The sequence below is a fragment of the Nannospalax galili genome, unplaced genomic scaffold (assembly GCF_000622305.1).
Source record: "Nannospalax galili isolate Female #2095 unplaced genomic scaffold, S.galili_v1.0 scaffold448, whole genome shotgun sequence".
In the NCBI taxonomy this organism is placed as follows: domain Eukaryota; kingdom Metazoa; phylum Chordata; class Mammalia; order Rodentia; family Spalacidae; genus Nannospalax; species Nannospalax galili.
The window spans coordinates 91,060-103,897 of record NW_008359324.1 but is presented as its reverse complement, the minus strand read 5'-3'; the positions used below and the strand labels follow the sequence as shown (position 1 = coordinate 103,897).

The following is a 12,838-nucleotide window of genomic DNA, read 5'->3' as shown; positions in this document are numbered from 1 at the left end:
CTCCCCCCCCCCCCCCCCCCCCCCCGAGTTGATGTTGACTGGGACTGATGCAGTGATGCCTATCTCCTGTCCTGAGCTTTCCTCTTCTCTCTCTCAGAGTATGAGATTGAACGTTCCTTCTTTCTGAGGATGAAGTGTGTCTTGGCCAAGCGGAATGCTGGTCTCACCTGCGGTGGCTACAAGGTGTGTGGCTGTGCTGGATACATGGCCGCTGGGAGAGTGGGAGGGTTCTTTTTCCCTTGGGGCACCCTGAGTACACCCAGCCTGTCTCAGAACACTGTGGGCCTGGAAGGTTCACTAAGGTCATTGAACTTTGTGGGCACTTAGGGTACAACACTTAAAGACTAATTCTCACTAGGTCAGGATACTGCACTGCTTTTGGAGCTCTTAGAGATAGATGGGCCTCAAGAATTATAAAGTTCCTGGGGACTGGAGAGAGAGATCAGTGATTAAGAGCATCAGCTATTCTGCAGAAGACCCAGGTTCAAATTCCAGCACTCACTTTATGGCTAACAACCACCCATAGTTCCAATAGCAGGGGATCTGATGCCCCTTTCTGTCCTCCTCTGGCACTGCACGACATGGGTGCACTTACACATATGCAGGCATGACACTCATTCACACTAAAAAAATAAAAATAAATAAATTTTAAAAATTTTTTAAAAAGAAGAGGGACAGTATCTCTTCATTAAGTTTCTGAAGTGTAGGTATCTGGTGAAGGCCTGTCAGTCATAGCTTCAGATTTGGCTCCCAAGGTAATTAAAAACCAGAGTTTTAGCTTTAGCTACAAGCGGTGGTTCTCTAGTTGAATGTGAATGGTCATTAAAAAGCAGGTTCCAGGCCCCTCCAGTTCACATATGTTAGGGTTCATGGGAACCAGACAATCACTGCTCTCTTTCTCTCTTTTTCATTCTTTCTGTATAAACTCCTACATGAATTCACTCTGGCTGTGCAGTCAGTTATTATCTTGAGGCACTTTAGAATGTTGAAAAATTTGGGGCCCTTTATAGAGTTTGTGTCCAAGTAGACGCAATATATTTTAACTCCTTCCCCATCTTTTGGGAACTCTTTCCTTGGCTGAGTCTTGCCTCTCCCACCCCCCCCCACAGGTCATACACTGTAGTGGCTATCTGAAGATCCGCCAGTACAGCCTGGACATGTCCCCCTTTGATGGCTGCTACCAGAATGTAGGCTTGGTGGCCGTAGGTCACTCTCTGCCTCCTAGCGCTGTCACAGAGATCAAATTACACAGCAACATGTTCATGTTCCGTGCCAGCCTGGACATGAAGCTCATCTTCCTTGACTCCAGGTAGGTGGGCCAAGGCCAAGAGCTGGCCCTAAAGAATGGTAGTGCTCAGAGAAGGGACAGCCTTCCCTTGATCATAGAAGCCCATTTTGCAGGTGGGGCACCTGACCAGGTTTTGCAAAATGGGGGTGGACACCCAGGTCTGGGATGGCTGGCTGATGATAGAAAGACCTGCACTCATCCCTAGGGGATTGCACTTTGCAGGGTGGCAGAACTGACTGGGTATGAACCTCAAGACCTGATTGAGAAGACTCTGTACCATCACGTGCATGGCTGTGACACCTTCCACCTACGCTGTGCGCACCACCTATGTAAGGCCCCATTCTGTCCCAAAAGGAGTAGGAGGAGCGGAAGAACTAGGGTCCTGCAGACTGATGGGTGCTTTCCTTAGCTGGGGGGCGGTGGCAGTACTACAGGAGATGCAGTGAGGGCCTGCTGCCACCCCTTCAGGCTTCTCTGACTTGATGGGGCTGCTAACCCTAACAGAAAAAGAAGGGAGTGTTTCTGGGCGACACTCCATTCAGAAAGGTTTTATTCTTCACCCGCAAACATCACCAAATAACAGGCTAATCAACTATTCTCGTGCACATTGACTCACTTGACTTTTTTGGACTATTGTTTCTTGAGACAGGGTCTTACTATGAAGCTCTTGACTGGCCTGGAATTCTATATGTAGACCAGGCTGGACAGAGATCCCTGCTTCTGCTAGTGAGTGCTGGGATTAAAGATTTGTGAGCCACCCTGCCCCACCTGAGATTTTTTGTTTTCTTTTCTTTTGGAGATGGGTCTCTCTGTAGTCTCAGATAGCCTTTGAACTCACTTTGTAGACCAGCCTGGGCTGGCCTCACAGAGATTCACCTGCCTCTGCCTTCCAAGTGCAGGTACTAAAGGCATGCACCGGCCACACCCAGCTTTGCTGCCAGCTTAACCTCCAAGGCCTGAGAATTTAGGAGCTCAATTGCCCAGTTCCTTCCTTCTGCAGTAAGAAAAGCCAGTCTGTCTGGGGAAAACTCTAAATTTTAGTATTTCATCCTTTGCTAAAGTGGGAGAAGGCAGCCCTGGGAGGGCCTATATCATTAGCATAAGATAGGGGGGCTTCAAGACTCAAACCAGTTTAATTTCTTTGGGAATTTGCTTGCCACCACTCCCTCCTGCCTGGCCCAGTTGTTAGGGCCCAGAGGGGGTCCGCACTTCTACCTCCTGGCACTTGGGACTTTTTGGGGTAGGCTGGTTCACTATCGTTTTCTTTTGTCTGTCTAGTGCTGGTGAAGGGCCAGGTGACCACCAAGTACTACAGGTTCCTGGCGAAGCACGGCGGCTGGGTCTGGGTCCAGAGTTATGCCACCATAGTTCACAACAGCCGCTCCTCCAGGCCGCACTGCATCGTCAGCGTCAACTATGTCCTCACGTGAGTGCTGGCCTGGGACCACCTTCTCCCATCTTGGGGAGGGAGTGTGGGCTCTGGTCTGGGAGAGGATGCCAGCTGTGCAGCAGAGCCGGGGAGAGGCGGTTTGACGTGAGGCAGGTAGACGACTTTCATCTTTCTAACTAGGCTCGCTTCCATATTTTCTAGGAAAAGATTTAGGGGTTTTCGAAATACAGTCCGTATTTGCTTTTTAAGTGAACCCTGTATTAAATAAAACAGTGCTGCAGAAAGGAGAGGGAAGGAGGGAGGGAGGGAGAGAGAGAGAGAGAGAGAGAGAGAGAGAGAGAGAGAGAGAGAGAGAGAGAGAAGCTGAGGTGAGGGTAGACGTGGAGGTAGCAGAGAGAGAGAGAGAGAGAGAGAGAGAGAGAGAGAGAGAGAGAGAATCTGCGGTAAGGGTCCATTTACGGTTGGTTAACAAACCAGACATCTGTTTCACTTTTTCAGATGTGGGGTTTGAAGTTCTTAGTTCTTAATTTTAAACAGTCTCCAATCAAAGTTAGAGTTCTGAGAGTGTTTCTTCTCTTGAACTATAAAAGGGGTCTAAGTGACCAGAAGGGTCTTTTAATCCCCAGAAAGCTAAGGCACAGGAATTGGCTCCACAAGCATTTATGGGCCTCTTCTTTGGGCGAGGAGGGGAGCCCTGGATGTCACCTGCAAGCGCCACAGCCTGGGCGGCTGCACTGGCAGCATTTGAACCTTGTTCTTTCTAGAAACCATTATCGTTTCTGAGTGTTGGCGTGGCAGCCCGTAACCAGTCATGTGGCCTATAGTATGGGCCTGCTGAAGAAAGCAGTATGTACAATGTTTGTGAAAGCCAAATTGCAAAGGACAGACGCCTTTGTAAAGAAAACTTCTGTGGCAGGTTGTTGTTTGTTTGGTTTTTAAAGAGGATGAAATTCTTGTGATTTTTTTTAGAGGACCTCAGAAATACTTTGGAAGTGTTGACACGCTAGACACAGCAGAAATGCTTTTATGACTTTGGGAAGTTGGTTAAAGGATGCTCTTTGGGAATAGGTTATAATATACTTGACGAGGATTGGAATCATTCTACACTGCTTTAAACTGTAAAATAAAAATTGTGGCAACTGGAAATATGCCTAGCAATAAAACTATTTACTTTGTGCGTTGTTTAGTAAGAAAATCGAATGCAGTAGACCCAGAAAATGAGTTTGGTAAGGATTGGTAAGGATGATATTTTTAAAAATAGCTAAAATTAAGAATGTTTTATTTGCTCTCATTTTAGTATACTGTGTTAAAACATTTGATTTTTTTGTAATAGCAAGAAGGTTTAATATTTAATACAAAGTAAAAGCATACCATTATTTTGGGTATCATGAAACAAACCAGTCTATTTTATGGAGAGAGTTTTCATGTTAAAATAAATATTACAAAGTGGCAAAGTATAATACATAAAAGAAATGTTCTGTGAAGCAGAAGTATTAAAGGCTGAAAATTATCTCTGCTTACCATGGAAAGGGAATGAAATTCTTTAAGAAGGTATTTTGTATGTCTGAAACATCATAAGCATTATACATATCCTCTCGGGTGGTGCCTGTGGTTAGTCATCATTCTTTATCAAACAGCAGGGTATATAGTCACACAGATCCCTACAAATGATCTGGATGCAAGTTAGACCTCCCAGTAGGTAAGCTTAATTTATGTTTGGAGACATTTTGAAACATTCTGTTTTGTTCTCCAGTGGGAAAGTGTTCTTTTTCCTCTATTGTCTGTGTCATTCTTTACACACTTCTTGAGAGCTGTAGAATTAGACCATCAATTTTACATCAGACTGAAAACAATATGAGAGTAAACACATTATTTATAGGCAGAAAAACAGTGTGACACACATTTTTTGAACATTTTGCACCTCCAACTGAAAACAGAAATAAACACACAGAAGCATGTATACACAAGCACACAAGACAAAAGCTGAAGTTGATTATCCTTTTTATGGGTCTCAGCTCCAATTCACAGTATAAAAATTCTTAAAACATTTTTTTATAGCTGCAAATGTGGGAACTGCTTTAGATGAAATGTCACCAAGTGGCTCTGTGTGTGTTGACAGGATTTTCATAATGAACAGGTTGTAGTTTGTTTGATGTATATTTCACACATCTGGCTGGAAGTTACTAATTTACATTGTCTTAGCAAATTAAATAGGTGGCTATTGATTCTCTATGGTAGTAGTGAATTACCACATACATTTGTTTTTAGAGCTACTTCTCCATGCAACCAGAGAATGATAAGTGAATCCTTTCCAAACACACCACTGCAAACAGTGTACTTAGAGACTGCAAACTCCGAAACAATTTGATATGCCATATGTTTTCCAAATATAAACACTCTAATAATATACATTTTGAAATGTTTTTCTTGTAATTAAAGAAGAGGAGATTTAAAAAAATAATTATTGATAAAATGAGATGAGAGTGTGATATTTTGGTGGAAACTACATTCATGAGAAGCTCATTTTTCTAAGTTTTTAATGGCAAATATATTGTTGAAGTTAAAATATACCTAGAAAAATCAGTCATTATTATCTAATAAAAACATCAATGAATAGAAATATTCACTAACCTTGCTTTAGTTAGTGCAGCTGCAATAGTACACATGGGAAAATTGGATGATTTAAGAGGCAGGTGGTGCTGACGCTTTACTGGTTCTCTTTGACTGCTGTGTATTTTGCAGATCTGTAGAGAAGAGTGAGAAGACACTTTAAATATAAAAAATTCTCTTAGTTTCTTTGGCCTCTGAAGTTCAGTAAAATGTCTATAGTGTTTCTGTAACACCACTTCCCCAATAAAATAAAAATTTGAATAGCTTATGATTTTGTATAAGACTTGCATAACCTGAATTATTTCTCTTCCATATAAAGAATCTTGTATATTGTGAGTATGCACAGGCTTTGAAATGACTGTTATGTATGAGAAGCCTGACTCTTAGTTTTAGGAGAATAGATGAATGGAGAGAGTGACTAGCTACAGTGGGTGGAGGGCTGGTGGGGGATTGGGTGTTCTGAGAGTGTAGAGTATAAAAGGAAACCGTGTTGTGTGAAGACGAGTGATTTTTCTGGAATCATGTGTACTTCAGTTTAATTGGCAGTAGTAATTATTTACAGTCAATTCTCATGAAAAGCATTAGTACTGAATGTGAAGAAAATTGAAAACATGGAACATCCAATAAACTATGAAAAGTAATTTCAAGGAAAATGTAAAATATTGGTTCTTTTTGTTTATAGACTTTGTGTATTTTAAAATTAAGAAAAATTCTTCAATTTTATATGATAAACCAATGAAGTTTAACAGGTTTTAAAATATCTTAACAGTTTTTTAAACATAGCACTGTTAACATTTGCCATATTTGTTTTATGTCCTTCTCTATATGTAGTCTATTTTTATGTATATATTTTCCCCAAAAGTACTTTCAAAGAAGTTTTGGATATCATGGCACTACATAGTATTCGCCTGCCTAGTTACTATACCATTTAGGATGGCACATATATAGTGTTCTGAATTAATGCTTTATATATTTCTTTCAAGGTGTTGTTACCCTGGTTATCTAATTTGTTTTTTGCCAACTTTGCATAGTGGTTGGATCACAGATCCCATTTCTCATTTTCTAGGTGAGGGAAGTGAGACTCACAAATACTAAGTAAGTGATGGAGTCAGGAAACTTCTTATTCTTATAACTGACACATAATTGTAAATATTTATCAAGTATACTTTCATGCATGTATATTGGGTGCATATATATCAGCTCCAGCATTTACTATTTCTTTGTGATGAGGCCATTAAATACATTCATAGATTTTTTTGAAATACAGATTACATTATTGTTAACTGTGCTAACCTATCACGTAACTGAAATTCAGAATTTATTTCTTTTATCTAATAATAACTTGATACCCCTAGACTAATCTGTCCTTAGTCCTCACTACTACCCGAAGTCAGAATGAAAGGCTCTGCTCTGTGCCAACTATAGCATCCTGCCCCTCTCTGTCTGAGGGTGAGAGTTGAGTTGCTTTGGGGGGAAAAAAGGTCAGAGGGAGAGAGTTGGGTTTAAATGAATGAGGCCTGTAGTAGTCAGCCTATCCAATGTGAAATGGACTTTGAGGTGAATTCATGATGGAAGATTAAGAAACTGCATTGCTTCTTCACAACTGTGTGTTCAGATATTAATATTTTGCTGCCTTAAGTATGGTGGTAATATCTTATCAATGATAATTAACAATGTATGATTTCCCCCTAAAGCCTCATCGAGGATACTTTTAATAGTATTGTAATAATAATGTAGGCTGCAAATGTTTGTTTTTTCTTATTTCTTGCCTCTAGATTAAAGTTACAGTATTACTATTGCTCATTATTTCATTCTTGAAAACAGATTTAACATTTTATGTTTTTGTAAAACAAAAGCATTAAAGCAGATGTTAGCGAATTGGTAAACCAAGTTATCCTATTTATTGGATTTGACACAAATTACCTCTTGTGGCAGTGGGCTATTTCCAGATGGTGTGTGTGTGTGTGTGTGTGTGTGTGTGTGTGTGTGTGCTTTGTCCCTTTTGCATATTTGAGAGAAATGGAGATAATTCAATGGCAGCAACTCTCTCCTGGTGGTTCTACTCAAGAGCTGAGACTTCCCAGCATTCTCCAGGCTGCTGTGCCATCTTCTGGTATGTGGCACTGCTGCTTGCCTGCCTGCCTATTTCCTCATTCCCATGTGTCTTTGACTTCCATTCTTTTCTTTATTACTGCTATGACTTGAAGCATACTGACTCATACAATCTTTCCCTTCCTTTCTGGGTGATGATCTGGGTACGTTTGGTGAACAGCCTGACCATTCTCCTCTGGCTTTCTTTTAGCCTGCTTGTTGATGGAAAAGGATTCTGATCTTTGAGTCACATAAGAGAAAAACGGGGTTATTGCTTATTTGGAGACTGAGATATGCACAGTGTTGTGAATGAGTGGAAGAAACTCAGAAGATGCTTTACCTTAACTACAGGAAAGCATACTTTTGTTTCCTCATAGTCTGCTCATTGGGGGAAAGCTCTGAGTCTAGAGCTGGGTCTGGTGATGCAGGCCTGCAATTACAACTATGTAAGTAGCTTTGGCAGAAGCATCACAAGTGCAAGGTCTGTCTGTGCTACAGAGTGAGTTCAAGTCCGGCTCTGGTAGCTTAGTGAGACTGTGCGCCAAAATAAAATGTAGCTCATAGTAGAGTCTGTGCCTAACATGTCTGAAGCCCTAGGTTCAATCCTTAGTACTGAAAAAAGAGAAACAAAACAAAAATGAAAACAAAAGTGTAGGAGATCTTGCATATCTTAATAATTTACTAAAAGTCTGGTGCTGCTTTTCTTTCCCTTTAAAAATTATGTTTTATTTTATGTGTATGAGTTTATTGCTTACATGTGTTTAAGTGCATCTGTGTTGTGCAATACACATGGAGGTCAGAAGACATCAAATTTCCATGGAACTAGAGTTACTGACTGTTGTTAACTGTCATGTGTTTTCTCTGTTCCTATTAACTTATGATGTGTGATGTCTTTCCAGATGAGAAGGTGGTGATAGAAACTTCACTTGGTTAAAGTGCTGTGGTTGGAGTTTAAATGGAATTTGAAATTCTTGATGAGTGCTTTACTGGAGAACCTGATATTCTGCCTCTCCTGAAGGAAGTGGTCCCTCTTTTGCTTTGGGCATTTCAAAGTCCAAGGAGTTGGAGATGAGAGGGACTGTTCATTCTGATGGTAGAGCTGAGAGGGGTCAGAGGGAACTTATTGTTTTAGGGAACTGACAATGTTTGGATCTCTCTGGTATGGACCATCTGTTATGGTCTGATGTTTACCAGAAGTGATATAGCAGTGAAATTTTGTGTTCATGAAGATCTTTAGAATAGTGAGGGAAGACCATGAGCTTGGGCTAAAATGAAGATTCTATCATAACAGCAGTGAGATCTTGATAGTTACTCTAGCGCTTTGACCCTCTGTTTTCCGACCTGTAAAACAGAAACGTTTGTACCAACCTGTTGAGATGAGATAGAATGAGATTATATTGGATAAGGGGGGGAGAGAGAGGGAGGGAGGGAGGGAGAGAGAGAGAGAGAGAGAGAGAGAGAGAGAGAGAGAGGAAAAGACACTTAGCAAAGTACCTGCCAGACACAGAAAACAAAATATCCCAGCTGTTGTTATAGTTCTTGACAATTATGTCATGTCAACTAAAATAGTTTTGAAGAAAAAGCGTGAATAGTTTCCTCTTTAACTTGAATTTGTAGTTCCGTAAATCCACAAATGTGAGTATTTATCTTCCTTTCCTACCCTGTCCCTTAACTTTACCCTTCAAAGATTGTGCTCTGTATGTTAGGGTGTGGTCATTCTCACAGTTCATTTGGGCTTTCCCCATTTGTTGTGTGTGTTCATGTTTGCAGTTCATTTATGCTCACGCTGTCTGTTTCTGCTGCCTGTATGTACTCTAAAGGCAGCAGAGACTTCTCTTTGAAGGGAGATAAGCCAGAATTTACTAAGTGCCTTCTTTGTGCTATGGTGGTTGAAAGTACTTAACATAGGTTATTTTCTTAGGGAAAAAGAACTTTCAAATGAACTAAACTTTTACCAGTCTCTAATTTAGTTGGAACCAGTGCCTTGACAACCTTCCTGATGTTAGTAACTATATTTTGAAGTGAATGAAGTATGAAACACTGGCCTTCTCTTCATTGTTCTATGGACTGGGCATGGCTACATACGAGGCAGAAATCTTGGCTTGCTCAAACAGTTTATAGATGAGTTATTGAAATAGAAGAGACTCATTTAGGTATTTGAGAAGTGAGGTTAGTCCAATTTGAAATCATGCTAGGAATACTTGCACTGTTTGCCGAGGGCAGAGAATTCAAGGGAGCTAAATGTGAGGGTGGAGCTATTGGGAAAGGGATGAGATTTTTAAGGGTTGGAAACAGTTAGGATCTTTTGACCTGGGCCAGTGACTCCTGCCCATTTGTGGAATGACTCTGCTGTCATTTAGAACTTTGTGCATCACAGCTTCAAATCAGATGCAAACTGTTTGATGCTCTTGGTTGAAGTCAGCTTTTCTTTCCTTCTTCCCTCTGAACATTATTTATCGAGACATGAAGGTATTTATCTCAAGGTTCTTGCTTTTTACAAATTATTATTGGTATATCTTCAACGTGGTCACCTAACTTTAATAATATTTTTTTGCACCTATGTATAGTTTTGAAAGTTTGGGAATACATAATTATTTGAAATTGAATGCAAATATTATTTTTAAAATGTATTTTTGAAAAGAAAATGTGAGGTATTTTTTAGGGTAACAATGAGCAGACCGTAGAACAGAGAAGTACAAAGTCCAGATGTGACTTGTTCTGGTCTTCATTTGCCTTTGTAATTCTGTTGCTATGAGATTGAGATTCAATCTAAACTCTAGGCTTCTTAGCTGAATGCTTCAAATCCTGGAAGTTTATTGCAAGGCATTTGAAAAATGTGTTATAAATTGAGATATCACTACTTATTATCATACAATATAACGAAGTAGTCAAGAGTCTATTGATTATCCCCAGTGCTACCACTTACTAGCTCTGTGACTCTGGGCAAATTGCTTAATTCCTGTCTGTATTTTTCATATGTAAAATGTGGGCAATTTACCTCATAAAGACACTCTGAATGTTAAATGAAATAATGTATGAAGGCCTTGGCACTGTGCCCAACACAAAACAACATGGGGTAAATGTTGATTAGTAGGGCGATTACTTTAAGAAATAAAATGTATTTTTTTTAGAATGCTAAAAAAACCCAACACAAATATATGGGACTCTTTGGACTTTGAAAGAAGGAAAATGTTGGTTTTAGGAAGGCAGATGTTTGCCTAAGAATAATAAATCAGCAGTCATTTTAATATTTCTGGAAGGCACTGTTCCATCCTTCTTCAGTTGTTCAAGACTAGTAGGTCTTTAAGCATTTGTAAAAGTCTTACTGAGTACCCATTACATGGCAGGTGCCATGTCAAGTTTGAGGCACATCAAAATGAGTGACAGGTGGCTTTGGGTTGAGAGCAGGAGTTCCACAAGTACAAGCTGTGCTTTAGCCTGATTTTCCTGCAGGTTTGTTGATGACTGAGATGCTTACCTTAGGAAAAGTGCTTCCATCTACAAGCAGAAAGAAGAGAGCCCAAAATGTGTTAACATTGCATGGGTTAATCCTGGTGAATGAGTTCACAGGGATGGTCAGAGTCTTTCTTGACCAGGTAGTGGGGAGGAAGTGCCAAGAGTTGAGCTTATTTGGGAATGTGCCCCCGCCACCCACTGTGTGTGTGTGTGTGTGTGTGTGTGTGTTAAAGGAATTCATAATTGCAATAAAGTACTTGGTTACAAGCTAAGGAATCTAACTCTAACCTCTCACTGAGGCATTGTGGTTCCTGTGTAAATTTTTCCTAGGGGGAAAGCAGATGTACCTGAGCTCATTTTTGTCCTGCTGGAATGATGTCGAACTGATTTTTTTTCCTTCTGCTTTGAGTGGGATTTCTTAATAGTCTGAGGGTTGATGGCTGATAAGATTGTTAATCTCAGTGAATTTTTACATTGAAAAATCACTCTCGATTCAAAATTGTCTTTTGTAGATTTAGTATTATTATATATTTAGAATGCTGTTAATTATTTCAGGTTTTGTAATATTTTAAAAATGATTTTTTAAGGGTTGTTTCCCAGGTACTGCTGCTGTTTCTGAGAGTTACTCTGTTAAATACTGTGATTAGGAAGGATGAACTCCTATTGGAGGAGCTTCGGCTTTGTACAAGGGGCTCAGTGAGACCTAGTGACTTAGTCAATGCGATATAGTTGGTGGAATAAGCTGGCGTACTAACCCAGGTTCTGGACTCCCGTCAATACCATTTTTGGCATGCTCTTTAAAAAAATATTTATTACTTTATTTTATGTGTATCAGTGTATTGCCTGCACGTAGGTAAGTGCACTCATGTCTTCCAGTGCCTGTGGAGGTCAGAAGAGGGTGTCAGGTCATCTGTAACTGGAGTTATGGACAGTTAGCTAACTTGTGGGTGCTGGGAACCAAACCTGTGTCTTTTGCAAGAGCAGCCAGTGCTCTTACTTGCTGAACCATCTCTCCAGACCCTGGCATATACTTTTTAAGATGGTTATGTATGACCACACCATCTGCCTAGGGAATGAGAGGAATCAATCTATAGGGGAATTTTACTTAAAGTTCTGAATAGTTCCTTTAACTCTAAATAAAACTTGCTATTTTGGCATAGACGTTTAAAGCCCTTAATGAATGATAGTCTTGGTATGATTTGAGTTGAAGACGTAATGTTTAACGAATATTATCACTCTCCTTTTATCTCACCTAGTTCAGAGTTGATGTGAACAAATAAGCAACAAGTCCTTGTGTAGATAAAAAAAATTATCCTGTGATGTCATAGAATATAAATCATTCTAAGATGTTCTATTTTGGAAGTAGCCAACATATTTTAATAACAAGAAATTCAAAGCAGAAAGAATGGGTCTACAGGGAGAATGTGACACAAAATATGTTTGATGCTGGGTCATTCTCTAGGTAGAAGGTGTCTTCATTTTGACCAAGTGGTGTGGTGACATTAGAGTATATAGCACCCAGTACAACAGGAATGATCAAGATGGAAAATAACAGGAAGTTGTCTTAAAGTCTGAACTTCAAAATAAATAATATAAGCTGAGTATTTTCCAAGTGGAAAAATTCCAGGGAGTGACTGCAACTGCTGTTGGATCTAGGTGTTTCATTGGCTTAAACATAATTCCATTTTGCATCCCTATAATGTAAATGCTTGCCTTGGCTTAGCAAGATTTTTCTTTAATAAATTTCCACAAATTTGAAAAAAAAAGATGGTGATGTATTAGGGTAAGCTAAATGAAGCTGCTACTTTTGTACTTAAAACAGCACAACATTGGCAATTTCATGTGATTTTACTTACTGTTTGGGAAGCAATTTATGGCTTCTTGCAGATCTTTTGCCAAGGTCTGTGGAGAGTTTACTCTCCTTTTAATCTGGGGTATCTATCAAGTCACTCAGTTCTTTCATAGTTTGTGAGCATCTGAGATCTAGACAGCTGCCATGCAAT

General features: G+C 39.9%; 1 protein-coding gene across 1 annotated transcript in view; it reads left to right on the top strand.

Annotated features, from left to right (window-relative positions):
- Nucleotides 1-12,838, top strand: part of Sim1 (SIM bHLH transcription factor 1) — an 80,274-nt gene that overhangs the window by 14,239 nt on the left and 53,197 nt on the right. The window contains exons 5-8 of the mRNA XM_008822936.2: nt 98-183; nt 1,110-1,309; nt 1,511-1,617; nt 2,567-2,714. Of these exons, the coding sequence (XP_008821158.1) occupies nt 98-183; nt 1,110-1,309; nt 1,511-1,617; nt 2,567-2,714 (541 nt within the window). The remainder of the gene's footprint in view (nt 1-97; nt 184-1,109; nt 1,310-1,510; nt 1,618-2,566; nt 2,715-12,838) is intronic.